Source organism: Eurytemora carolleeae, unplaced genomic scaffold, assembly GCF_000591075.1.
Source record: "Eurytemora carolleeae unplaced genomic scaffold, Eaff_2.0 scaffold112, whole genome shotgun sequence".
Lineage (NCBI taxonomy): Eukaryota > Metazoa > Arthropoda > Copepoda > Calanoida > Temoridae > Eurytemora > Eurytemora carolleeae.
Genome location: NW_019396053.1, coordinates 396,322 through 417,337, shown reverse-complemented (window position 1 = coordinate 417,337; position 21,016 = coordinate 396,322). Strand labels below are relative to the sequence as shown.

The window sequence follows — 21,016 nt, the reverse complement described above, 5'->3', positions numbered from 1 at the left end:
AACATTAAAAAAACAAAAATTATTACTTATAAATGGTATTTAACTTTCAGAACTGTAAAATTTACTCATTAACACTTTTGTTAATTATTATTTTCTTTTACAAATAACTGTGTTGTAAACTCCCATTAAGTCAATATTTCATTAAAAATAGTGAAAAGTAAATGTAATTTCATTATCTATCTTGGTGGAAATTTTTTTTTAGGGGGGGGTTTCTATTTTCATTTTAGAATAGCACTTGTTAGGTTTCAAATCGTAACTACATATATTCAATAAGGTATAAACATTGATAACTGTGTGTTGTGATCAAATTGACAGAATTGAAACAATCAGATTGACTAGAAACTTGAGAAAGAATAACAAAACATAAATTCTTAAATCTTGCAAATTTAGTTGATCAGGTTGCGATGCATGTGCTAGTGTTAGGAATGAGATCAGGCAGCTTTAAGAACATAACTTTAGTTGAAATAGTTAGTTTAAAAGCAGTGAATAACAGAAAGTTAACTGTCGTTAAAGTTATTATTTTTTAATTCAAAATGTATATAAATATGCTTTAGTTCATGAAAATTGATTGAAATAAAAATCTATTGCAAAAAACGGAATATTTGTGTTTAAAACTAAATGAAAAGATAATAATTTGATTTTGAAGTTAAATGCTTTTTTATATGCTAAAAATGTCTTGCTGGTCTCAATTAACGCTTGTTAGTTTTATTCTGTTCTAAGGAAAGTGGCAACAAACATAAATTAATCACACTCATTATGTTGTAAAACTTATTATGGTTGTAACATTTTAGAAGAAATTAAAATTGGTAAAAAAATTTTAATACAAGAAATAACCCTAATTGTTGCAAACATGTAATGATTTAATTAGAGCTTCAGTTCTTTTGTCCATTTTTCAAAACACAGAAAATTTTGTTGTTCAGTCACAGGTTATTTCTAAAAATTTTATTTAAAGGGTGACTCACATATAATGAAACATTATTGAACCCCTATAATTCTTTAATTATGACGATCAGAAGGCTGGATTTGTTTTCTGATTAGAACATAGTCTTTAAATATTAACCAAGCAGTTAAGAAAAGAAAGTATAACATGCTTAAAGATGCAGAAAACCAAATATCCTTTACGGGCCTAAAACAATAAATACATTAAAACAAGGCTTTTCAAACATCTTCTTTTTCAACTGAGAAAATTTTCTCTGCTTACATTGCAAGACAAAAAAAAGGTTTGCAGATTTTATAAAAAAAATTTTGTGGCTTTTCAAAATTTTATGTAAATCGAATTTGGTTGGAGGCAAATTTTTGAAATTTAAATCATCTATGAGCCTTCCCTAGGGAAAATGGGAAGTCTCAAACAAAATTTGAACCCGATTGGTTAAGCTGTTTTAACGTTTATTGGATACAAACAATCAAACAAACAAACAGACAAGCAAAGTATATATATAGAAGATAAATTGGGATAAATTCCTTATTTTCACATTAATTTTAAAGAAATTGACTAACTAACCAACTAACATATTTTTATGATTTGTTGCCTTAAAAAGATGATTTCTGGATCATTAATCATGTGCCCATACTGTGATCCAAACTATATGGCTTATCCAAACTTAGAGGTAATAAATATTAATGTTTTAAATATCAAAGTATTACCTCTTTATTAACATTATCAACTTGAATCTAAAAGATAAGATTGTATATGTATATTTATATACAGTGATAACCAGAAAACAGTAAATACAAATACATTCTAGTACATAAAGATGGCAAAGTAGAATATGAGTACACTCTTAGTACAGCTGCATTATTACGTCTGAAGTGTTAACTCAGTTTTCATGCCCAGCTAAATTATTAATAATATTGAAAATTTTAGAATACAGTTGTTGGCTTTATAGTCATATAAGTAAAATAAAAGAGATCAATAAGGATATTTCTTAACATTTACTTAAAAACACAAGTTTTAAAATATTTGCCCCAGTCAGGGTTGGAAATTGGTTGGTTAGAAATTAAGAAAGGAAACTATTGACAAATACCTGGGGTCACATCATGGGAGCTTTGTATAGCTTTATGTTGGTGGTGCAGATCAACTGTAGCTGGAACAACAGGTATCCCGACCTCACTCCAGGCTTCACATTATGGGGGAGAGTTCTCGGGTTTATCCTTTTCTGGGCTTGGGCAATTATGATGTCTCTGAAAGCCATGATAATTTAGGAACTCTTGGAAATATTATTGGGCTAGATGAAAGTATCGCCCGTTGCTGTTTAGATATCTGTATCAATGTCATGAAGGAGCCAGGGTTGCTCCCTGAGACGGGGTTGTGATCAAGCTGACTGAGGACCAGGAGGTGTAGAGAGGGTGGGGGGGGGGGGACGGAAGGGCGTGGGTTACATGCATTCCACTGCAAACCACAAAAGGATTTACACATCTTGGAATAAACAGCGGCATACAAACTACACAGAAGACTGAATACTGAAGAGCATTTCATGTACAGGGTGTCCCAAAAAATATGGGAATTCAGTGACGAATAGGATATCGTCTTTCTTATGAATTAGCATTGTAATACCCAATTTCTAAGCCATAATATTATTATGCTTGTTAGAATTTATTTTATTAAAAGGGTAAAAGACTGTAAAGATGTGTATATAATGTCTCCGCAAGATGAACAGTGAAGACGGACAAGTTAACTCTGTTTTTGTACTGCAATTTTCTTGCTTAACTAAGTACAATCATATGCAGTCATAACATAAACAAACAAAATGTGAGCATAGCAGACAAAACTCTTACAGATTAGAGCTTTCTCATTAGATATCACTATACTAAATCAAAGAACTATTTAAAAAGACAATATCAAATTCGTCACTGAATTCTCATGTTTATTGGGACACCCTGTAGTTACAAATAAATGGCTTTAATAATAAGTTTTTAAATAGTTTTCAAGTGAAACGGGTCTGTTTACACTAGGCAATTGCTGTGTCTTAACTATTCAAAATCCAAACTTGAGTTTGAACGTCGACTTTCTATTCCAGAGTTTTCAGGTTATCTGTGCAGTGTACGTATATAAAAAAGATCTTTATTCAAACTTTATTTAATTAAATAATTTACATCTAAAATATTTTATGCTTGATGATTAAAGGGTAGAATTTGTCTTCATTTTATTTAAAAGGCAAGAAATTAAGTGTGTAAATTTTTACAGGGTGTCCCTTGAAACATGACATGACTCTTGACAACTTGACTTGGCAACGACTTTTTGATATAATTTTCTGCATTTATTTGTCAACTTTATTTTAGAAGTAACATTCTAGAGATAGTAATCACAAAATAACCATGGTCCTGGCATTTCTAAAATGTGGTCTGCCTTTTTTGTGTTTTTGATATTACTGGAGATACAAAGAAATTTGTTCAGATTTTGACAATTTTGGTTGAAATTCATAAAATTGTAATCTGACAAATGTCTTAATGTCTTCGGTAATATTGCCAGCACAAAAAAGACAGACCACATTTTGGAAATGTCAGAATTATGAGAATGTTGTGGTTATTGTTTAAAGAATCATACATGTGCAAGAAGTTGAACAACTAATATCTAAAAAAATTCCAATATTAAAGATGACTTTTAAGTTGTCTTGCTACAGTCATGTTTTGTGGGACACCCTGTATAATAAAGCTCTTTATATATATATATATATATATTCAAAAGCTGGCCAAACGGCTGGAACAAATTGGCTGATATTTATTTGAGGGAACCCATGGGTTTTAGAAATTCCACTGGCTTAGTTAACACCCAAAATGCTGTAGTATAAACTACCAATAGGGTGTTATACAAAAAAGACGAGTCAGTCCTACCAAACTATCAGTGCATTTGGTTTGGAATTATGATGATAATTAAGAGACATATTACACTGCAAACATTTATTAAAGATATAAGAACATTTATTACTTGCATGGTCTTGCTCTACTTGTTCTTGGTGAGGGGGGAGGTGAGCATGTACTATAGAGTGTACGAGTGAACACTCTAAAGTACAGAGGCTGTTGCAGGATATCGGAAACGATCCAACTCCAGCAACATTCGGCCCTCAGAGACAGCTATAATTCAACCAAATTCTAAAGTAATGGAAATATAGATTTACAATATATACCTTGAATAAGCATTCATACTTTCTATTTCAATAATCATTTTTATCTTGATAGTTTCACCAAAGAACACTATTAATCGAAAATAAATCTATACCTGATAAATTGTTTGGGTATAGGATCTAACTGACTGCGCGGAGTTAGGTTTAGTAGGATTGTAAACAGTGCAGTTCACTGTTTACAAACAGAGCAAAAAGGGGCAACAAGTATATATGGAATATGGTATTAATATTTACTGTGTATTAAGTATAATACATTATACAACAAATGCTGCAAAAATTCAACTACCCACTAGATATGCCATTCTATACTTCATGCAAGCGTCTAGACTGACTTAGATTTTTTAACAAAAAAATAAATATTTATGAAAAAATAAATATAATAAAATTTTTCTTTAACAAAATTTTGAAAGAGAAATGCATTTTTTCTCTGATTTGTATCTTCTTTTAAGCTGATCATACATCTGTTTTCTGTTCCTCTCTTTTAGATCTACACATTCCAATCCCTTGTCATTGTCAGACTCCCACCTTAATAATGACAAATGGGATAAGAAAGGTTAAAAAAGGAGTGGATATTTTTGACAAAAGAATTCTCGATTCTTGTAAGTTCGTCTTGGACAGTGCTGCAGAATATGGCCTTGTCTACAGCTATCTTTTCTTTGCAGCCGACAGAGTATAAGAGGGAGAGAAACCCCCATTTCTCTTCGCTATTTTTTCCAAGGGTGTACCATACAAGGTTATAGTGTATAGAGTGATGATGTATACTAATTAGGGTTTCCAGTCAAAATTTTTAGGCAAATTTAAAATTAATTTGAAATTAACAAAAGGAAGCTTGTCGTGGATATGACCTTCCAATGGGGAATCCAAATCCAGACCGTGGAAAAACTGATCCAGGAATTAGGTAAAAATTTTAATTTCATAAAATAATTTTTTATGAAATTTAAATACAAATAATGAATGCCACAGTTTTAAAGTTGTTGGGTGAGCGGGTATATATTTATAAAATGATAAATTAATAAACTATTGTAATGTTATTCAGAATATTGTTTTGCTAATGAGATCATTTTTTCCATTTTAAAGAGAAGTAACTTACTATTAAGTCTTAAACACACAAAAAAAGAGGAGTGATTGGTTGGTGCTTAAAACATGATTATCTTCTGAAAATAATTGCTGGGGTAAAAGAAAGGTTGTTTTTAGAATTTTAACTTATATCACTTAAACGTGGATTTTGTTTTGGTTTGGGAATCGAGTAACGGAGAATGTTTGGTTTGGTGTGTGTGTCAGGGCCAGAGAAAATCCTTGGTAAAGATGACTTTAAAAAAGATCTTGGCAGTTTTAATGATTTTTGTTCAACAATATTATATTCTTTCTCAGAAACAATTTTGAGAAGTATCTGCAAGCACATTTAAGTCATTTTATTTAAACCTTAAGTAACTGTACCTTATCATTTTTGATAATTTGGTAGAAATCTTATCTTCGAACCTATGTACAGAAATAAGGATGGTTATTATGCTATGCAGGTATTAAGAGAATTATATTTACTTACATATTCATCATTGAAAAAATAAAACCATAAATTAAGATTTCTTTTTTTTTTAATATTGGCATAATTTTTAAATTCTATGTAGGATGCTTGGGTATGAAAATTAAAGCTGTTTGATTCAATTGTATTTTTTTCAGGTTGATTTTTTAACAGCCAACATCAACATTAAGGTACAACTAAAAAAAAACTAAAGCCATGAACATTCCATTTCTTTGAAAAGTGAATATCTGCTACAGCTTTCCAAGAATTCAACAAAAAGGTCAGTGGCAGGATGTCCAAGATTTTTTTCATGTGAAATAACATTTTATCTATAACAAATGCTAAAGATAGTTTTTGTGAATTGGAAGCAATTCTAAGAAATGTCAGATATATTTTGTTGACTTTTGCTTAAAGAAATAAAATCAACTTTTGAATTATTTTAGTGTGATGCCAGCTGGAGTTCAGAAGTTTATGATAACTTTAAGGATTATGTGAAAGGAAACAATCAAAACATATCTAATAATTCCCTCTAAATCTAGGAAGCAGAAAATCTGCAATATAACTTCATTTTTGTTCTTGATGCCATTGGGCAAGAAAGTACACTTTCTGACAGAAAAAAACGTATTCTGTGTATGAACTTACGCAAGTGTAATGTGTACACAAATCATTTTAGGAAAGTATACTGAAGTAGGTTGTTAATAGCATTTTATTAAAGATAAGTCAGAAACTTACAGACAGAAACTTACACCCCCTATTGCAGTCTGCCTTTGTATTTTGTAGGTTTAGTGAGGTGAAATTTTATTGACCCCTAATTTTTTTTCTCCTAATGACAAGCTAGAGTTTTAAGTTTTAAGTTTTAAGTCAACTTTTTTTGTATCCAAGACTACACAATGTGACAATAGAACATCTTATATATTTAGTTTGAAGGCGAAGTCATGTTAGATTAAAATATATTGTAAGAAAGTTGAACTAAATCTTTTTTTTTGCATCCACATTTGATGATCACATAAACTCTTTGATTTCAAAGGAAAACAGGACTCTTCAACTTATGGTGAAAGTATCACAGTAACTCCTGAAATAGATTTCAGCTCCACGATTTCCAATATGGATTTTTCAACAAAGGTATTTACAACCTTTTTAGATGCTGACAAAATCTATTTTCTTTTATTCTAAATTTAATAAAATTAAAGGAACAAATTTGTACTTGTAATAATATATACAAAGTTTATATAAGATTATCTTTTTCATTAAAATTAAAGCTTTTCCAATTAGCTTAAATATTTCACATATTTTATTCAGATACCTTCAGTGTTCAGCAGAAGCTCTAGTACAAGCAATGATGTTGAGAAAACCAGAGATTTTTTTACTAAGGACTTGCTGATTTTTTCTTAGATATAAAATTTATTAGATATCTCCAAAAGATACTTATATAGAAATCTAAAACCCTCCTTTTTTCTTTTTGATCATGAAGAAAAGTCATAATAACTTAATAATTAGTTCCAAAGGAAAGAGGATCCATAGCTGTCTCAGAAGCAGTTTGTTTTACCGAAAGGTAGAAAGTTAATGATAATTGATTTTAATTTGCTCCTCCTTAACCATTTCGTAATATTTTATTTTTTTTAGAGTGGACATAAGTGAAAAATCACGAAAAATATTTGCTTTTACTTTTGAGCTGAATGTTCTCTTACTGTACAATGCATCTTTTGCTGATGAGGGGTAATTTTAGAATAATACTTTACACATTTCATTTATCTGTTCATACTTACAATTTCAGAACAAAATTGGAGGCTTTTAAAGCATTTATAAATGAGTTTGGAACTCATTATTCATCAAGCACTGAAATGGGAACAAAAATAAGTGTTGAGAGAAGATACACTGCGGAGGTATGATATAAACAGTTTTGATAAACAATGACTGTAAATCTAATTTTGATATTTAACTGTAAGGAAAGAATAATGTCTGACAAAGAAGAACTGCGTGCCTGTAACACTTTGGTTGGAAGTCAAGTATTAGGATTCCAGGTAAAATAAAACCAATGGTTAAATATTTTCCTGAGAAAATTAACATTGAAACATACAGGGACAGGGTAAAGACTTACATGCTTTATAATTTTAAGTTGAAAAAGACAAGCTTCAGGGTTGTTAATTTTCTTAAAAAACATTGCCTGCCCCTGTCCAGAGTATAATTCATTACCTTGAACATAAAATGTATGTCATACTTTTAAATATATATATTTGTTCTAGGCAGAAGTGAGTAAAATGAATTGCAGCAATACCAATCTCATGTATGTAAGATACAATAAAACAAATTATTAACTTTGATTAATTCTGTACTTAATTTCAAGTGACCCTTCAATTACAAAGTGGAATGTCTGATTCACCCTTTAAACCTATATCTGAGTAACAATGCGGAAGATCTTATCAGAATTTGTATTCTCAAAAGTGTTAGAATCAATGTTAGTCAGACATGCAACTCTACAAAATTGAGGGTTTCTTGAAATTAAGTCTTACATTCATTTTATCAAGCTTTTTTAATCTTTATCTTTAACGTTTAACTAAAAATTTTCTGAAATAACTAGGTTTATCAAGAATATATAAAATATATAAAAGGTGCAACTTTTTCGGATAAACATAAAAAGAGAAAAACAGGAATGATGTTCAGATAAATAATTTCTAAAGCTGCTTGTCTAAATTTACTATAAAACAGTGAATTATTGGAAAATCTAGGAATATGGGTTCAAATTCTGATAGCCTGGAGAGAACTGTCATATCTACTTTTGGAAGCTTTATTGCTGAAAGTCTCCTAGAGTGGACTGAGGTAATCTGACACTAACACCTCAGGAATATCATCTAAAAGATGACAGTTTATCTCTCTCAGAAAGACCTGTGCTTAAACTAGTACTACTGTGCATTACTTATTTTATGATTACTCTTGTCAAATATTTCAATCACAAATATGAATCTATTTCAGCAAGTAATAACTCTAGTACAGAACGGAGATTTTGAACCTCATGCCATTAAAAGAAAACTTGTGCCAATAGAAGACCTTTTTTTAAGGTATAATTTATTTTGAAAGTTATTTGATTATTTGTAAATTCTTATTTCTTTTTAGAGAAAATTTTGAGCACTTGAAAGTAGATGGAAACAAAATAGACGTTTCTGTTATCCGCCCTTGGTTCCAAGAATATATAGCAAGGGGTGTTCTTTATAAAATAAAAATCAAAAGAGACAGTTAGGCCTCTGGATTTTCCAGAATTTCCTCTTCAAAAGTAATTACTTCCACCAAAATACAGATAGTTGAATATTCTATTACATTCCAATTCAAATTGAAAATGATTTACAAAAAACCCTCCTAAAGGGTTTCCAAACTAATATTCAAATAAATGCAGATTTCATGCACTACAATATTTATCAATTTCAATTTCAAATTTATATTTCTGTTTAACCCCTATTAAAATCTATTTCACTTATATATACAGTCAATGAACACTTCTCACATGAATTCAGGTACTGTGATATATTCCAAATTGACTGTAATTTGTCTGGCTGTGGAATTGATGACAATTGTCCTAAACACCAACTTTGTAAGAACAATTTTAATAAGGGAATTCAAAACATAAAATTAATTATGCGTTTTGGGTTTTCATCATTATCTTTGATAATATTTCTGCAATTTTGAGTCTACTACTTTCAGTGTTGTCTCAAATCCACCATATGAAAGTTTGTCATCTTATTAGAACTAGTTTTACACACTTACACCCCCATTTTCAAAATATAATAATTAATTCTGCAAAGTTTTGAATTTAGACAGTTGGCAAGGATGGATTGAGGTTAGATTTTATATTTAAAATTACTTTAAAGGGAGTGATTGTGAGAATTGAAAAGACATAGGCTTACATCGAAAATAATTGATGGTGATTGCTACTATTTTTACTTTTAACTGTTGCAGCTATAAGGGAAAAATTGATAAAAACGACTTGTGCCAGAGAACGTGCCATCCATACAAATTCAGAAAGATGCAATATTCGACTGAATTTAATTCAAACAAATCATTCAGATATTACAACCTAAAATTATCGATTTTTTTTTCAATGAATTGTAAAGTTAAAATTTCATAATATATTTTATTTGTTTTATGTACAACTAGCTAGGAACCCATGCTGCCAAGGTTACTTAAAATCACTCCCGCCGTTTACCTGCACTTGAATAATTTTACCATGAAAAAAAGAGATTTTTTTTTTACCCCAGGTTGTTACGATCAAATCTCAGAATTTTTTCTGTTGCAAAAGTTTGGTGTTGTCTGGGGTTTTATATTGATCTACCAGGGGTTGTAATCTGGCAACACATTCATCAATCCATGCTTCATTCATCCTGAGAAGAGGGATTGACAAGATTCCAGCTGCCTAAGATTCTTCTTAGGCCTGAGAATATAGAGTGCAGGAATCCTTCTGATATACTGGAATGTGGCCCGGGTGCCATACTGATAGGAAACATCACACTCATTGCTCCCTAACATCTGTAAGCCTGGGTTGGATACCCCCAGGTACCTATAGTTGGCAACCATAGACTCTCCCTGCTTGTCCACCATTCCTCTCTTCATCATCATTCACTGTGATCAATCCACTTAAAGCTTCTTTCTTGTTGAGTAGAAAGCACGCTCCCTTTCTATGTGAGAGTTGTAGACAGCCACCCCTTTGTCCTCCTACATCCGTTAGGTGGTCATAACTGCTTAACCAGATGTCAGCTTCTGATATTTTTGAAACCACAGGTTTGTGTGGAGTACGGGAATCGAACCCGTAAACACCAGTCTGGACACCAATCCTGTTACTGGCTGTGGATAAGTGTGCTTAGCTTCAGTGATCTAACAAGAACTGGTGTCACGAGGGGAGGAAGGCCAACCACATCAGTCTCTAGTCCGAACCACATTCTTCTCATTTTCTTGTCCAAACCACCTCGAAATCCTCGTCCTTTCATTATTTTTTTTAAAAGTGTCCAATCCTTGAAAATAAATACATTTTTTTAAAATATGACGACGTTAGGGCATAAAACATGACTAGAATAAAGTTTTCCAAGGATTTTGAGATGTTGGAATCTTCAAATCTATGAGAATGATGTCAAACATTATTTAGGTAAACTTAAATCTCTTCTGCCTCCATAATGGCGGCTAACCTTCATGATATAAAATAAATAGAAAAATATTCGGCATACCTCTGCCTATAATTTTCCCCATGGAACCACCCGGGAAAATTCTATGGTTTTCACTATAGTTAACAAAAAAGATTAAAGTTCTATAAACTTGGAATTATTTGCGGCATTCTACACCAGGAATATTTGAAAATGCGTGTAAAAAAGGTGTACGTTTTTAAGGACATTAAACTTGAAACCTTTAATTCAATTGAAGCTTTTTACTTTGATTTACAAAAATTTGATATTTCATTTATGCCTGACGTGGCTTGATTCTTAAAAAATAGTTTTATATGGAAGGATTAGACCCGAAAAAAATAATATTGAAAGGACGACGATTTCGAGGTGGTTCAAAAGAGAAAATGAGGAGAGTGTGGTTCGGACTAGAGATTGATGTGGTTGGCCTTCCTCCCCTCATGTCACACACTCTCCACCCCATCCCATGAAACTTAATTTTCGAAGTCAACCCACTCAACTTAGAACTATAAAACCAAGCTAACCATTTCCATGGGCCTCCCGAGTTACCCAATCAAAATTTGAGGCAAATCAGTCCAGGGGTTCCTGAGTTATGATCGGACAAACAAACAGACAGACACTAGAGATTACAACTTTTTAATAGATATGCACTTAAAATACCAAAAAACTCATAATTTTAAGTGCAATAAAACAATTAAAATTGTGAAACATATCCCTAATGTAACCCTGTTGTAAAGGTCGTCTCCAATAGACTGTACCTCCTCTGAACACTCCGTCCACTCACCAAACCAAACCTTGCCAAGGATTTTGCATAAACGTAAACAATAACCTCATGGAGCTAATAAAACTTTAAGTGCATTAAAAGAACCCATTTAAACATAATTTCAGTGAATCATTTGCAATCAAATAGTGAACTTATTTTACCCGGCTAATTTTTATTTTCAGAAGAATTAAATTGCTTTAGACTTCAGTTCAAACAACTTTTCGACCTAACACAGTTTTCTAGATTGTAAGTTCCATTCACAACAGTACCTTTTAAACCTTTTATTAATCAGTTCACAACAGTGCCTTTAAACCCTTTATTTATCGATTTACAACAGCAAAAAAATATGATCCCCAAATCCTGCTAAACCTACTAAACCTAAAATCTCCAATCCTGTTAAACCTACAAACCTTCAACTGTTTAATCTTTATTAACAATTATTATTTATATGTATGTACGCCAATAACAATTTGTATTTTGTAGGAAACCTCGTTACTGAAATATACTTTTTTCAAGAAGTTATCATCTATCTGTGTCTGGTAGAAAAGAGTGTTTTCCTTGCCAACTCCCCTTTCCCTCTTTCGAGTATTATTCCTTTTGTTCGGCTCACAAAAATATATTAAGAAATATCAGCTATATATGAATGGATGATTATAGGTTGTAATACAGTGAAACCCTTAATAACGAATTCATCGAAAGAATTCATAAAATGTTGTATTCTTCACTTTCTGATAATGGAATGTTGCCGATATTTAGTTTTTTAATTAAATGATTATATGGAACTCTTTAATACTGTTCCCCCATATTCATGGCTATTTTTTTATTTTTGCAAATACTGAAATTTACGTAATTTATAGTATGAAACTCATTGAAAAATTGTCAAGAAGACATTTGATAAATTCTTCCAATGTATTGGTTATTAAGGGTTTCACTGCATCTGAATGATTTGTTTGGAATTAATTTGATGTTTTTACAATCCGAGTTGAATATTGCAATTTTTTGAATTTGTAAGGCTGCTACATTCCTCGGTATAAGTCATTTTTAACAATTTCCTCCTTATTTTTAAGTGAAATAAAAATACCATATTAGAATAAAAGGATTGCAATATAGATCTAAACACTATCAATCATACAGATTTTCTTTACATTATGCAGACCTTTAACAGAAATTATTAAAAAGATAAATTTAAAAAATTACATTAATGATTGTTAAGAGATTAACTGAAACCCAGTAGATGAACTAATTTCTGATCAGTCAAAAGTTAAAAGGCTTGGTTGTGGCCAATTCAAAATTTTTTAGTTTTGCTAAGCAAATGTAGTTTTTTATAGAAGTTAATCTGAAATTAATTATTAAGTTCCTGCTTTTGCAAAAATGTGCCTTATATTTTTATTGTCATTAATTGTAAAAAAAAACTCTAGTTTTAATGAATCATTCAAAATATCTTCTCAGATATACCTGCAGAAATAAGAGAGTAAAATTAATTCTGTTCAATGGACAGAGCTATATAGGTAAATAAGAAGTATTAAATAAAGCCAGAATTAGGTAGAATCTATAATTTTAAGGTGAAGTGAATAGTCTAAACCAGCCCCATGGATCTGGAAAATTGTATAGAGATAAGGTAAGTTAAAATAAAAAATGAAATATGAAATATAAGGATTTTATGTCATCTTGTTGAGGAGCAAGATTGTCGTCTTCTTCTTCTGGACCAAGCAACCAAACCAAATATAGATATGGGGTATAAAATCCAATGTTGTAACTTAAATTTCAATGTATACATTCGTTCTATTTATCTTATTCTTTGCATTGCTACATTTTGGTGACCCCAACATGATTTTGTCGCTGACAACTGTATAAATTTTCTCGCGCCAATGTACCCAAAATTGGTTTTCACCAGGTCCCTGTGTTTTCCACACCCAGTACCAAAGTAAGGTTTCCAGCAATTTTGAGAGTCTGTTTCAGTTTATTTCCAGCATTTTCAAGTAGCAATTAACGAGATGCCGGAAGAGCCTGGAAGTGTTGTGTGATCCAGGCTGTAGTCCCTTTGACAGTTTCTGTGAAACTTTCATCCTTTAGGACCAATTCTCCAGAGAACTGGTTCATCCAAGCAGAGGCTCAGGTTGAAAACAAGAGGATTACAGCCTCCCACACTAAGTTTACCCACTTTGTCGCTGCATTGCCCCAGGATGTGGCTTGTAGACTCCTGGACCTATGAGGCTTTAAGAAGATGCCTAATTCAGATGTATTCCCTGAGTGATTTCAAGAGGTACCAGGCTTAGCAGAGTTTGCCTTTTTTGTCAAACCATCGCCCCTCTTAGCAGATGGAAAAAATGTTCATCCTCCTCCCTGAAGACAAGAAACCAGGATTTTTCTTCAGGTTTGTTCAGGGACCGTCTCCCAGCTGATGTCTGTCCACATTTTCTCTCTGAGGCCATCAGTGACTTCTGTGGGATGGCAGCATCCCTGTACAAGTTCTGTCTGACCAGTTTGAGGATGTGAATACTTGCCGTACAGTAACTTATCCGTAAAATCTGGACTTCACTCCCAGGTTCCTAGGTATGCTGATGGGGAAATGAGGCTAGCCAGTGTCAAGCTCCCTGTTGCACTTAGGAAACTTGTTAGCTGCAAGATTTTTTATTATCAATTCCCATCAATTCTACTGCCTCAAACCTTATATTTTTGAAGAACTCGCTTTCCTCACACAAGTTTCTGGCTGAAACTGGAGCCTCTGTCTTGGGTTTTCCACACCTTCCTTGCCATCCTCATGTTACAAGTGTGGGTGTTCAGCTGAGAACTACCAACCGTACCAGGATGAATACTTTTGGTACTTGTCAGATAGCTCTCCAGTTTGGTTCCTGCTTGTTTGAGTGGTCTTTTCTCTTTGCTGATGTCTCCATGCCCATCCTTGGAACTAATTTTCTGTGCCATCACCATCTGTTAGTGGACATAGCTGGATCCCGCCTTTTAGATGCTTCAACCCTGGAACCAATACCCACCATTTACTTGCCTGTAAACCAGGTAAACATTAAGAACTGTTTGCTGTGCTGTTATCAACCACAGAGGAGTTTAGAGATCTTATTGCTGAGCATCAAGATGTAATCTCTTCTGAAGGGTTTAGTGTGCTGTTCCTAAGCATCTGGTTCGTCATTGTGTTTCAACTACTCCTGGACCACCAGTTTTAGCTAAAGCTAGAAGGTTGGATACTGAGAAACTCGAGTGTGCCAGGAAGGAGTTCGCTGCTATGGAGGCTGCAGGTGCTATTCCTCCCTCCAACTCTCCTTTGGCCAGCCCCCTTCAAATGGTACAGAAGCCTGATGGCTCCTGGCACCCGTGTGGCGATTATCACTGTTTAAGCACAATGAAAGTTCCTGATAGATATCCTCTTCCCAATGTGGCCGACTTTACTTCTTGTCTCAAAGGCTGTACTGTTTTTACCATCATCTTACAAAGGGTTATTATCTAGTTCCAATGGCAAAAGGGGACATTCCAAAGATGGCGATGATTACTCCTTTTGATCTCTTTGTGTGGATTGGGATGCTGTTTGGTTTGATGAGTGCTGGTTTTACTTTTCAGAGGATGATGGACCAGATTCTTGGTGAGATTCCCAACTGTTTTGTATGTGTTGATGACATACTCATAGCCAGTCCGAACTTTGAATCACACCTCCGCCATGTCTGCCATGTTCTCAACTGTCTCCGCCTCTAAGACCTCAGCATCAACACTGCCAAGAGTGAACTCCCTAAACCAAGGTTGAATATCTTGGTAAGAGATGTTTTCCTCTCCAGAATCATTCTGACATTACTTCTGCTTTTTCTCACCCTGTGAACAAGAAGGGTCTCCAACAATTTCTTGGTATCCTCAACTTCTACAGGAGATTCATCATGGGTGCTGCAGGGATTCTTGCTTCTCTGACTGAAGCACTGGACTTTGGAAATGAACCTAACTTTCTCCACCGCCAAGTCTGTTCTCTCTAAGGTTCCAACCCTTGTGCACACAGATACTTCTGCCAAGGTTTCCTTCTCTGTGGATGCCTCTGGTTCTCCCATTCGTACTGTTTTTCAACAAGATGTTGCAGGTTCTTGGGCTCCTCTGGCTTTCTACTCTAAGAAGCTTTTATCCCCCTAGTCCAGATACTCCGCCTTCAACCAGAAGTTTTTTGCAGCTTACTCCGCTCTCCGCCAATTCTAGTTCCTCCTGGAGGGTAAAGAGTTTGTTTCATTTGAGGACCACAAACCTCTAACATATGGCTTGTTTAGGTCTTCTTCACCCTGGTCTGCCATGCAGCAACCCCACCTGTCTTTCCTCTCAGACTTCAACTGTGAAATTTGCCATCTCCCTGGTGCAGAGAATGTGGTAGCTGATGCCTTATCTTGTCTGGTCCTGATCCAGATACACCTGAGGTTCTATCTACACTGGCTCCACCTACACCTCCTTCAGTTCCAGAAATATCTTATGTAGAAATGTTCAAACTTCAAAAGTCTTGTCCTAAAGCCCAAGACCTCCGTGAATCCTTGACGCGGAAGATTGTCACGTTCCTTCTCCGGTTAGCCCGGGTTACTCTGTGATGTCTCTACAGGTGACCACCATTCCTGAGTTCCAGAGCTTATGAGTAGAGCAATGTTTGACTCCGTCCATAATGTTTCTCATTCTAGTAAAAGTGCTTCCCGGAGACTGGTTTCCTGGAGTTTTGTCTGGGAGTTCCTAACAAAGGATGTAAACCTCTGGGCTCAATCTTGTCTCAACTGCAAACAGAGTAAGGTCCAGAGTCTCAGTCATGTGAAGTCTCCAGTTCATCATATACCGATTCCTGGATGGAGGTTCTCTCAGGTTCATGTGGACTTGGTTGGTCCTCTTCCTCAGTCCAAAAGGTTCTCCTTCCTGTTCACCATCACTATGTAAGTTCCTTGGGGAATAATTCACACTCCTGCTGCTTCCTTCCATCCTTAATTTAACTCCATTGTCAACTCAAGTTTCTCTCTGCTCAACTTGCCAGGTCTGATTGGTTCCATCATCTTCCCCTAGTTCTACTTAGCCATCAAAGTCTTCCCAGAGAAGATTAGTCAATTTCTCCCTCTGAAGCTGTGTTTGGTTCTCCTATAGCAAGTTCCAGGACAGTCCCGAGCTCCCTTCTCCAGAGTATCTCAGACGAATCCAACAGATTCTAAATAAAACTTCTGTTACTCTGCCTCATCACAACTTCACTCCGCCATGTTCAGTTCCAGCATAAGTTCCTCCAAGTTTGCTCTGGTCAATCCATGTTTTTGTCAGAGAAGACACTTCCCAACCTTCTCTGCCTCCGCATTATAGAGGTCCGTACCTGGTGGTTTCTCAAACATCAAAATACTTTTCTCTCCAGGTTGGTTCCAAGACTGATTCCATGTCTGTGGATAGATTGAAACCAGTCCTCTCTGAGTTCCCTGTAACAGCCTAAGAACCCCCTTGCCATGGTAGACATTGAGTGGCTCAATGACCACTGTCTCCAGTACCTCTGGCTCCCATGCCTCTGATCTCTGGTTCCTCTTATGATTCTGGTGCCTCTGTTACGTCCAATGCCAAGTCTTCATACACCTCTTTTGACAGCTAGAAGTTCAAATCAAAGAAGAGGGTTTCCTTTTCTCCTCCATTCCCTCAGCCTAGAAAAACCCTAGAAGAATAATTAGAGATAAGCATCTTGTTTCTCTACAATCTCTCAATATCCTGTGGAGGAGCTAGATTGTCGTTTTCCACATCTGGACCAAGCAACCAAACCAAATATAGATATAGGGTATAAAATCTCATGGTGTAGCTTAGATTTCCATATTTATACATTCCATTTATTTGTCTCATTCTTTGCGCCTCTACAATCTTATAATTTAAGTATGCAACAAATTACCAAAAACTTAAGTGTCTAAAAGAAACAATATTTTTAATCTTATCTTAATATTTTAGCTTCAAGAAATACTGGAATATTCTGGCTCCTTCAAAATGGGCCTAATGGATGGTCATGGGACTTTTTACTACAAGGTGAAAATTCAAATAAAGGAATTTTTCACTTGCTATGGTGTGCAGTAGAGATGTCAACGTTTTGATTTTTCTAGATTTTAGCTTTCGTTAAGATAGTGTTCATCAAAAGTATTAATGTTTGAAACGTTAAGTTGCACATTATGAAATTTTATGGCATAGAGTAACTTTACGTAATGAATTTTCTGCACTTGAATACCTTATACAACGTTAAGCTTTAGTAAATGTTGTTGAAAAAACAGTAAGCTCCGTTACGATTTTGCATTTGATGTTTAAAAAAACTTTCCCAACGTTGAGTTAAAGCTTATGTAATATAACCACAATTTTTTAACGTTCCACTTTCATGCAAGGTAAATATTTTTAGAGACCTTACGTTACACTTTCACTTGGTTTAAGATGAAAAAGATAACAAATGTTTTGCTTTAATAAAACGTCATTGGAGCATAATTCTGTACGTTACAATGCATTTCAGTGCAAAGAATTTTTTTGTTAACGTCATGTTTTATCTTAACTTTTCAAATATTAACTCTTTTAATTACGTTTAGAAATTTTACTAAAATGCACCTTTTCTTACGTTACGATTTATCGAAACGTTATTGTGAAAACTTTTTTTACACTTTTTTACAACTGACAATCAAAACTGTTTATTCGTTTCGTTTCTAAAGTTGTAAATGAAAGTTTTAGCATTAGACTTTCAACTCAAAGTGTGTCTTTAGGGGACTTGAGACGTAATTTCAAGTGACCTTCCATTTATGGAGTGGCATGTCCATTGTTCATTAGGGGTGATCAATATTGGAAAAGAGCCAACCGCCCACTGGAAGTCGCTGCGTTTTCACCGTAAGGCCACAAAAAAAAATTTCATGTTATACATCATTTTCTTGGAAATTCAATGCTAAATTCAAATCTGAAAAGCGTTTAAAAAAATTGAAAATTCAGAGAGTCAGAGCTAAAAAACTCATAAAAAAACATTAAAAAGTTTTAAAACCGGAATTTAGTACCGTTATTTGGCCATAACTTCTTTAGATTTTAATATATTTAAAAATGGTTTTCGAATCTGAATTTAGCATGACATATCCAAGAAAATGATGTATCATATTTATTTTTTGCAAGATACAAGATAGGAAAACACTCCTAATTTTCAAATCATCAATCAAATGGAGGATCACTTGAAAATATCATCGTGTATTTGACGAGCTTAAAAAATAGACATGTTTTTAGGCACTTCATAAAATGAGTTAAAATTCGGCAAGGCAAACCACTTTTGCATTTTTAACAGTAGTTCTAAATTATTTTAGATTATTTTAGGGTTAATTTTTTCTTTTTTACACTTTTTATAAGTTGAACTTTGAAATAGAAATCCTTTCGTTACGATATTCAATCAAATCACAATTCATTTTTTAAACGTTAGACTTTCAAGCTCCCTTTGGAAACAAAACATTTCTTTACGTTATGGTCAAAAAAGTTGTAGATATTAGAAAAATAACGTTACATTTCCACAAAACGCTAACGTTGGGGGTATTTTCCTCTAACGTTAACGTTTAACGTTAACGTTTAACGTTAACGTTATGTATGAGCTCCTATAAGGTTAACGTTTAACGTTCACATTATATAGAATGTATCCAAACGTTACACATTATTGACACGTAACGTACAAAAACGTACATTTTACGTTACGTTACACTATCATTGACATCTCTAGTGTGCAGTACCTTTGGTACCAGGACAAGACAAATGTGGGTCAAGAAAAGCAAAAGAGAGTCCAACTTAAAACAATGAAAACCATGGGAAAGGATGAAATAAAAACTAAAGAAACTTTGTCATTATGTTCATTTCTATATGCTGAAAAATCATATTTGTTTTGACATTTACAAAATTAGAGACTTTCAATGATTTTCTGTTTTCTCTTTGACTTCAATATTTCCACCCTGGTTAAGAGGACTTACCTTGCTCGTGTTGGCAACTTTTTTAAATGAAGGTTTTTGATAATTGGAAAACTTCTGTTTTTTTCACTCACACAGATCAGGACTTTTGAAGTAAAATTTTTATAAATTTTTTTTGACCTGTCCTGACTAGTTAAGTCTTGTCCCACAATTGTCTCTGTTAGATAATATACCCTGTCCTATGTTTTGTATTTATCTATGTTTGTCTGATCCTACATTTGTCTTGTCCTTTGTTTGTCCTACATTCCTTCCTTCCTAGTAAGTTGTTTCTTTACCATGTCTGGAACAGGAAAGTCAAGGAAGATAATTTTTAAATTGAAGAAGAGAAAAAAAAGGAATATAAGAGAGAATTCAAAATTATCTCATGGGATCAAGATATAAAAACTTTGTACTGTACAGTGTAGACCCCTGTAGAAAATTTGACCTAGGATGGGGCAGTACAGTACATCGGACAATTTACAAAAGGGATGATAAATGGATATGGAGTACATTACTTTCAGGTTATCACAAGCCACAAAGATTTTTACATGCTATTGTTATTTAATAATAATTTGTTGGGCAAAGCTAAATAATAATATTCAAAGTTATTATTTCCTCATACTTCCCAAAGAGTTATCTACTTTTTCAAGAAAAAATATCATCAGTTGATCATTGTCCTGAAAAACAATTCACTTTGCACCCTTTTTAATGAATATTTTGTTTAGAATGGTAAAATTATGTATGATGGAGAGTGGAAATTTGGAAGTTTTATCAAAGGAAAATTGTTTACTGAGGTAAAAAACTTTAATTGTAAATTTGCTAAAAAAAATTGTTTGATAATTTTAGGAAGGTGAATTGTTTAATGAATATTTGTGAAATGACAATGATGAACCTCCTGCTTAGTACATCTTTATAAACAATTGTGATTAAATGTTTTTCAGATTAAAGACATAAATGCGAATATTATCAGAATTGTTTATTATATCGTATTTCTGACCTTATAAATTCAATATTTATGAACATGATTGAACAAATTTGAGACATGTAACATCTATGAAGTTAATATATTTCAACATTATTTTATAAATACAAAGGAAAAAGAATAACTTAACCTGTCTTAAACAAATAACTATTTAAATACAAAAAGATTGTTTATATGTCTTAACAATGATTGTTTAGAATTTTTGTTAAATAAAATTTAACTTAATGCTTTCAAAAATCTAAATTTTGAGTTGTTAACCAAAAATATTTTAATTTATTTGCAAATATTTATTCAGTTTCAGTGTAAAATCAAAAATATACAAAAACTTAATGGTCTAACAATCAAATAAAGAGTTAATCTAAATTTTAAAAAAATAATATTGTACTGGAATGAAAAAAACACAGAACTCAGAGAAACTACTAAATTACACTAGTATAATTGTTTTAATTGTTGATGATTACTTCCAACTATAAGTAAATGAAGTATGATTAGGCTTTGTTATTCATTCAACCTTAAATTATGAATATTTATGCAAGCTGTAATTTTGTGTAGGGTT

At 33.2% G+C, this 21,016-nt stretch overlaps 1 protein-coding gene across 5 annotated transcripts; it reads left to right on the top strand.

The window, feature by feature from the left end:
- Positions 1-635: 635 nt before the first annotated feature.
- LOC111706009 (uncharacterized) lies at positions 636-20,587 on the top strand. 5 transcript variants are annotated; one of them, XM_023478748.1, is made up of 24 exons: positions 636-720; positions 1,539-1,607; positions 4,946-5,019; positions 5,584-5,638; positions 5,799-5,831; positions 6,084-6,138; positions 6,668-6,762; positions 6,940-7,011; positions 7,146-7,192; positions 7,264-7,356; positions 7,415-7,523; positions 7,587-7,661; positions 7,884-7,924; positions 8,367-8,457; positions 8,611-8,696; positions 8,752-8,835; positions 9,147-9,243; positions 9,447-9,469; positions 13,012-13,070; positions 13,125-13,180; positions 17,488-17,562; positions 19,928-19,999; positions 20,204-20,272; positions 20,325-20,584. In XM_023478748.1, the coding sequence occupies exons 2-24, from the start codon at positions 1,539-1,541 to the stop codon at positions 20,352-20,354; spliced, it is 1,560 nt and encodes a 519-aa protein (XP_023334516.1). In that variant the 5' UTR covers positions 636-720; the 3' UTR covers positions 20,355-20,584. The 5 variants fall into 5 exon arrangements, with proteins under 5 accessions (XP_023334516.1, XP_023334523.1, XP_023334534.1 ...); XM_023478755.1 differs by lacking the exon at positions 19,928-19,999 and having other exon boundaries at positions 20,325-20,587; XM_023478766.1 differs by lacking the exon at positions 7,264-7,356 and having other exon boundaries at positions 20,325-20,586.
- The last annotated feature ends 429 nt before the right edge of the window (positions 20,588-21,016 follow it).